The sequence below is a fragment of the Nylanderia fulva genome, unplaced genomic scaffold (assembly GCF_048542155.1).
Source record: "Nylanderia fulva isolate GAGA-0341 unplaced genomic scaffold, ASM4854215v1 Scaffold37, whole genome shotgun sequence".
In the NCBI taxonomy this organism is placed as follows: domain Eukaryota; kingdom Metazoa; phylum Arthropoda; class Insecta; order Hymenoptera; family Formicidae; genus Nylanderia; species Nylanderia fulva.
The window spans coordinates 26,061-34,478 of NW_028190444.1; the positions used below are offsets into that span (position 1 = coordinate 26,061).

The 8,418-nt window shown below is 31.5% G+C and overlaps 1 protein-coding gene across 1 annotated transcript; it reads left to right on the top strand.

The window, feature by feature from the left end:
* Window positions 1-1,583: 1,583 nt before the first annotated feature.
* LOC146722091 (uncharacterized) lies at window positions 1,584-2,712 on the top strand. Its single transcript, XM_085485464.1, has one exon. It carries the CDS (start codon window positions 1,667-1,669, stop codon window positions 2,705-2,707), a length of 1,041 nt encoding a protein of 346 aa, XP_085341590.1. The 5' UTR covers window positions 1,584-1,666; the 3' UTR covers window positions 2,708-2,712.
* Window positions 2,713-8,418: the final 5,706 nt, after the last annotated feature.

The following is an 8,418-nucleotide window of genomic DNA, read 5'->3' on the forward strand; positions in this document are numbered from 1 at the left end:
CTTTAACGTTAAAAAAAAAATATTACAAAATTTTTTTTTGAAAAAAACGCTTCCTGAAGGCCCCCTAAATTGAATAAGCTTTAATTTGAGCCGTCAAACATCAAAATCGGTTCAGTCGTTGAAACGGAATCGTGCTTCGCGCGCAAAAAAAAAGGTGTTTCGAGAAAAACGCGTTTAAAGTTTGACGAAGAAAAATAAATAAATAAATAAATTAGATATGAAAATATCCTTTTGCCTATACATTTTCAAGACCCAAAGAATGAAAATAAAGCAACAAAAAAAAATGTTTTTTTGATCGATTTGACCAGAACCTCCCCTTAAGCGATGTCGGGGAAAATATAAACAGAAATTTTCCGATCCTGATTTTTCGTAATGATACAAAAACTGACTAAGCATTCGGTTAAAATTGATTGAAATAAAAGTCTCGAATATTTATTTGACAGTTTTTGATCATTTACATATTGTTGTCATGATAACGATTTGTCGATATACGAAAAGCTGTCAGTAGCCGCAGAATCGTTGTCAACGTATCGAATTCGATTAAATCGAAAATACGCCGGTGAAACCACTTGATCGCGATAGCCGAAAGCAGGATTGACTTTTCGATTTATTGAATAAGTCGGCTTTTGCATTCTCAAAAACTATATCACGTCGAAACTGTATCATCGATTATCCCATAAATGGAAATACCGTGAATGATTGGCAGTTTGACGAATAAAATATCAATTTTATACTACGGATAAAAATTTTCCGGGGAAAAAAAAGTATTTGTTAAACACAAAGACACGTGTTACATGACTGTTACGTGAATACGGGTGAAATGAACGAGTATAGCACAGCTACAATCTATTTAAATCGAGTCCGTCATTGGTTTCCCGGAGAAAGCAACTTTCTCAGAGTAATGTGCGGTAGAAGAGTATTATTGACTTACTGATCAATCAGAATATATAAATAAATCATGTTTAGTCCATAAATAATCTTTAGAACTCATATCAATCATATTAAATCAATTAATAAATTTTTTTAAATTAATAGCAAAGTTTCTTTCTTTAAGAATATTTTTTTAAAAACATATTCCTTTAGGAATTAAATGTATGTAAAGAAAAGCACGACACTCATATACTCGCGTCGTTACTTGTCTTTAATTTGAATCGGCCGCGTTATTGACAAAGCGTGTTGACGGGGATCGCTACGGAGCAGACGACAAAGAATGATAAGGGAGAATTGGAGCAGATGATCGAACAGTTAAAGTATAGAAAGTACAGTGAAACAATTTGTTAATCAGCTCCTATAAATAGAATATCATACCTGGATTAGAGGCTTTAAATGGTGTTTCTCTTATTTTTACAGGTATGATAAAATAATGTAAATACTTTTGTAAACAGGATAATTAAACGAACTCTTATTTTTACAGAGAAACTATTGAGTCTTAATCGGAAGATACTCCTACTTTATAAATTAAATAAACAAGATTATTATAAAACACCATTTCCTTTTTGCAAAAAAAAAAAAAAAAAAAAAAAAAAAAAAAAAAAAAAAAAGAAAAGAAAAGGTAAGCATGGCGAAACTGAGATTTGGGTTTACGGTAAAAGCACTGGCGACTGATAATAAAACAAACGTCATCGCCATAACCTCAATTGAGACAGAGGAACATGAGATTTTTATAATGCCAATTGAACTGCAAGATATTACATACCATAGAAAAGTGAAAAATACAGCAATTTTTCAAAAAGTAAAAAACACTTTAACAAAAAGAGGTATTACAAGAAAAGTTTGGATCACCTTAGATAAGGATACCTTAAAAGAATACATGGACGAAGATGGAAATATGCAGTTCAATGATATCTTGTTAGAGCAACAAAATACGAAGACAGAAGAATTTCAAACACCTGTAACGGGTATTTCAGCAGAAGCTTTACAACAAATTTTGGAAAAAATAACTACAACAAACGATGAACAAAAATCTGAAGTCCATAATCTAAAGAAAATATCAGAAAAATTTGTAATAGAAAAATTTACCGGAAAAAACGCTAACGTTTTACAATGGATGGAAACTTTTGAAAGCGAGTGCATAAGATTAGGAGTAGATCAAGATATAAATAAGATTGAACTCTTAAGATTATTTTTAGGAGGATCATGCATTGACTGGTACAGCTCAATGCTTATGAAATATACATTAAATTCTGATTGGGAAAAATGGAAAAAAATCTTATGTGACACTTATGCAGATAAAGGGTGGACTCCAGTGAGGTACGCTTTCGAATTTAAGTACATAAATGGTTCATTACTAGAATATGCTCTGAAGAAGGAGAGACTTTTATTAGAAATAAACAAATCATTGGAAAAAAAAACCATGATTGACTTAATCGCTGTTGGACTTCCTAATTATATATCTGACAGAATTAATAGAAACAAATTAGAAGAAACTGAAGATCTGTTCAATGAGATAAGGGGTCTAGAACACCTAATAAAAACAAAAACATTAGATAAGAAAGAAAAAGCATATTATGAGAAAAAGGAAAGAAAAGTTGAAGAGAAGAAACCTTGCAAGATATGTGAAAAAGAAAGAAAAGGTGAACGTTACCATCCCGAATCAAGTTGCTGGTTTAGAAACAAAGATAATGAGAAGAAAACAATAAATCAAGTAAAAACTGTAAACAATTCACAGCTGGAAATAGAACTAAATAAAGAAAATCCAAAAAACTAGATATACCACCACTAATAAAAATCAAATTAATAGTAAATGACAATTTGAATATCTATGGAATATATGACTCAGGAGCAAATGTGTCATTAATTAATTCAAGATTACTAAAAATGAAGAAAAAAGAAACAGATAATCTACAAATGGCTAACTTGAGGACGATTAGTGGTGTGAAGAAAACAAATGGTATAGTAAAACTGAAGATAAAAATCTATAATATTGAAGAAACTATGAACATCTTTGTTGTAGATAATGAAAATTTTAACTATGATTTTTTGGTTGGTTTGGATTGCATCAAGAAATTCAAATTAATTCAAAATGAAGATCTAAGGATCACACAAAATTACAACCCAAAGGAGAATAAAAATTGCCTCACTATTGAAACTTTAAAAAAAAGAAATGATGTCAAAATTCCAAACTTATTAGGGGACAGACAGATAGAAGAAAAACCTCCTTATTCTGAAGTAATGAAGGATGGAAGAATTAAACAGATAAACAAATATGAAGTGAATTTTAATGAGCATATAAATGCTAGTGAATTTAAAATATTAATAAACCACTTAGATTTGGATAAACAATCAGAAATTGATAATCTGATTGAAAAATATAAACGAGTATTTGCAACAGATAAATATGACATCGGCACTGTAAAAGACTATGAAGCACACATTGACTTGATGGTAGATAAATACTGCAACAAACGTCCATATAGATGCACAAATGAAGATAGAAGAGAGATAGAAAAACAAATAGCAAAACTACTTAAGAAAAATTTGATTGAAGAATCATACAGCCCATTCGCTGCTCCAGTTACTCTAGCATATAAAAAAGAAGATAATAAAAAATCAAGATTATGCATAGACTTCAGAGAATTGAACAAAATCGTTGTCCCTCAATCACAACCTTTCCCACTGATCGAGGATATAATGGCAAAAACAGTTAAGTGCAGATATTTTTCTACTTTGGACATAAATTCAGCATTCTGGTCAATTCCTTTGAAAATACAAGACAGACAAAAAACAGCATTTGTAACTCAAGAGGGGCATTTCCAATGGACTTGCCTCCCCTTTGGATTAAAGACGGCTCCAGCAATTTTTCAAAGGATATTAAGCAACATCATAAGAAAATACAAACTGTCAGACTTTGCAGTCAACTATATAGATGACATCCTAATCTTTTCAAAAACTTTTGATGAACATATACTGCACTTATCAAAGCTACTAGAGGCAATACTAACCGAAGGATTCAGACTAAAATTCTCTAAATGCACTTTTGCGAAAAACTCAGTAAAATACTTAGGGCACATAATAGAGAACAATACTGTCAGACCACTGAAAGATCACTTAATTGCAGTAAAAAAATTTCCAGTTCCACAAACAAGAAAAAATATTCGCCAATTCCTTGGTAAAATTAATTACCATCATAAGTTTGTTCCACGCATTGCAATTATTTTAGATCCACTACACAATTTATTGAGGAAAGACGTGAGATTTATCTGGTCGGAAGAATGTCAAGAATCGTTTGAAAAAATAAAGTCGTTACTATGCTCGGAACCCATTTTAAAAATTTTTGATCCAGATTTACCAATTAAAATACATACAGATGCAAGCATCAAAGGAGTTGGAGCGGTTTTGAAACAAGAAAATGAAAATGGAGATAGCAAGCCAGTAGCATTCTTTTCAAAAAAACTGAATGAAGCACAAAAAAAAAAAGGCGATATACCTGGAATGCTTGGCAATAAAAGAAGCGGTAAAATACTGGCAACATTTGCTAATTGGAAAAGAATTCACAGTATATACGGACCATAAACCGTTAGAAAATATGAACGTAAAGACCAGGACAGATGAAGAACTAGGAGATTTGACATACTACTTATCTCAATATAATTTTAAAGTGAAATATAATCCTGGAAAATCTAACCAAGAAGCAGATTGCTTAAGTAGAAATCCAGTTCTGGAACCTGAGGAAAACGCAGATGATGTTCTAAAAGTAGTAAATTTAATTAACTTAGAAGACATAAAAAATGACCAAAGAACAAATACAGATCTACAAAACAATAAGAATAAATTTAAATTGAAAAAAGACATCTACTATAAAAAATCAAAAAGAAGAGATAAAATCTTGTTATCGGAAGATCTTAGTAAAACATTAATAAAAGATATCCACAATACTTACTGCCATTTAGGAAGAACACAGATGTTAAACAAAATAACACCATTCTATGCAGCAAAAAACATTGCTGCTAACATAAAAAAAATTTGTGATAACTGTAATATCTGTATAAAGAACAAATCAAGGAAAGAATCTAAATATGGGTTAATGTCACACTTAGGACCAGCGACATACCCATTTGAAATCATATCCATTGATACCATTGGCGGTTTCGGAGGTTCCCGATCAACAAAAAAATATTTGCATCTTCTGGTGGACCATTTTACAAGATACGCTTATATTTTGACATCAAAGAGCCAAACTGCCAACGACTTTATAAAATTAACAAAGAAGGTGACTCAAGGCTACGACATAGACATGATACTAACAGATCAATACCCTGGCATAAATTCAAAGGACTTTAAAGAATATCTGAGAGGAAAAGATATAAAAATGGTTTTTACTGCTGTTGATGCGCCCTTCTCAAACGGTCTTAACGAAAGACTGAACCAAACATTAATTAATAAGATAAGATGTAAAATAAATGAAAGTGATAAAAAAATAGCATGGACAACCATCGCACAAAAATGTGTGGAAAAATACAACGAAACAGAACATACAATCACCAAATTCGCCCCGAAATACCTATTGGAAGGTGAAAATGTAAATATCTTACCAAACGAATTAAAATCAAGATGCACAGATGCGGATCTAACAAGAGACAGAAAACTGGCTTTGGAAAATACAATAAAATCTCACAATTATAATAAGGAAAGATTCGACCTGCGGAGAAAAGAATGCAGATTGGAGGCGGGAGACCAAGTCTACGTAGAAAATGGAAATCGGCTAAACCGAAGAAAATTGGACGAATTAAGAATCGGACCGTATACAATAATCAAAAAGATCTCCAATTCAATCTATAAAATCGACACCGGACACAAGAAGACAGAGTCTAACCATTTCCATATTACTAAACTAATTCCAACATTGGATAATGATCACTAAACAACTACGTTCGACCACTTACACTTGTTTTCTCTTGGGATGGGAGATGTAAAGAAAAGCACGACACTCATATACTCGCGTCGTTACTTGTCTTTAATTTGAATCGGCCGCGTTATTGACAAAGCGTGTTGACGGGGATCGCTACGGAGCAGACGACAGAGAATGATAAGCGAGAATTGGAGCAGATGATCGAACAGTTAAAGTATAGAAAGTACAGTGAAACAATTTGTTAATCAGCTCCTATAAATAGAATATCATACCTGGATTAGAGGCTTTAAATGGTGTTTCTCTTATTTTTACAGGTATGATAAAATAATGTAAATACTTTTGTAAACAGGATAATTAAACGAACTCTTATTTTTACAGAGAAACTATTGAGTCTTAATCGGAAGATACTCCTACTTTATAAATTAAATAAACAAGATTATTATATGTATAATTCATATTTTAAAATTTTGTTAATTAGATAATTTCCAAACATTTGTATATATATATATATACAATATAGTGTTGACTTAAAGTGAAACACAATTGCGCTGTTGGAAATTAATCATGAGAGATGAATGACTGTAGTAAATAATTGCTTTAATTTATTTATAGTTACTTAATGAACAAACATATAATGATTACAATGATTTTATAGTACCTATACAACGATGCTTTAATTTTAAAAATATAATTTCATTGTTAGATAATAAACGGATAATTGTATATAATAAACCCTGGTTATATTACAATTCTATTCTTAAAAATATAATTAGATCGATCTGTACGTACAACGTCAAACATTTCACAATTCAATAATTCATTGATCACGTATCGTCATCGACAATGCAATTAACGAGTCTAATTTCGCTTGTTTGCGCAAGAAGGCATTAAATATTTCACATACATGCATCGTTTTTGGATTCGCTAACAAATCTTTCACGATCTTTCCGTCCAAATTTCATATCGACATTCGTGACCTGACAATTCGCAAATATGACTGTAAATGTATACACATATACAGTCATAAAGAGAGAAGAGGAGCAAAAGGGATCGATACGATGCGGCACCGCGGTGCAGCTTTGATCGTGCAATTAAATTTCCACGGGATATTAAATTTTAATTAGAGTCTAAATAAACGACAACGCTATGGGGCATTACACGCGTATAATTCAAAATCGAACGTGTGCGCCAAACGCGCGATTCGCGGTCCCGAATTATCGGAGCTAATCCTTGTCCAAGCGATTCTCTCCCTTTTCGCCTCGTATGTATAATATGCATATATTTCCCCCTCTAACGCAAGTTCTAGTGCCTATTCACCGCCATTCCTATTGTTATTAACTTCATGTATCCAGATCCGATTTAGAATGCATAGAACGCGTTTGTGCCAAAGGTCCGCGAGAGCCATATAATAATAATAATAATAATAATAGCGAACAGATTTCGAAAAATTAGATTAGTCACGGCAAGAGCAGCTGAAGAGCTTGTGTATCATTTTATATATAATTAATCGATTTATTTATGTATAAAATATAGCAAAATATGTATTATTATTATTATTATTATTAAAGAGCAAAAGATATTCAGAGGCTATTAAAATGTTTAAGAACGCATACCGATGCATTTAAAATTTCGCTTGCTACGAAAGAAGCTCTTCGAGCGCTTAAAAAAATGTATATTAATATCTTTAATAATTCTTTTAAAAAACGACATTGAACGGGGTTGATGAAAAATGTATGTGTAATGATTTCCAGCACTCCAACTATATATAAAATTTAAATTTCATAAAATAACACCTATACATCGCGCGCGCACGTCCGTATTATTGATATTTTTTCATTTAGATAAGCAGCTGGAGCTTTATATAATCAAATATATATATATATAAATCATGTTTAGCCCATAAATAATGTTTAGAACTCATATCAATCATATTAAATTAATTAATAAAATTTTTAAAATTAATAGCAAAGTTTCTTTCTTTAAAAATATTTTTTTCAAAACATATTCCTTTAGGAATTAAATGTTTAATTCATATTTTAAAATTTTTTTAATTAGATAATTTCCAAACATTTGTGTATATAATATTGTTGACTTAAAGTGAAACACAATTGCGCTGTTGGATATTAATCATGAGAGATGAATGACTGTAGTAAATAATTGCTTTAATTTATCTATAGTTACTTCATAAACAAACATATAAATGATTACAATGATTTTACAGTACCTATACAACGATGCTCTAATTTTGAAAATTTTGCGCGCACGTCCGTATTATTGATATTTTTTAATTTAGATAAGCAGCTGAAGCTTTATATAATCAATTTTATATATATATATATATATATATATATATATATAAAACGCATGCGGAAAGAAAGGAGAAAAATCGGAAATGTCTGAAAGCAGAGATCCTGGACATACGTGCATGCAAAAGGATACGTTCACCCGTCGGATATCGACTTCTCTTCCCCAGCCCTTCGGGGGAGACGAACGACTCTCCCCGTTCGAGAGAGAAACGTCACGATTATATTTTCTCGCCTGGTATAAACCGGCCGAACGGCTGTCTCCGC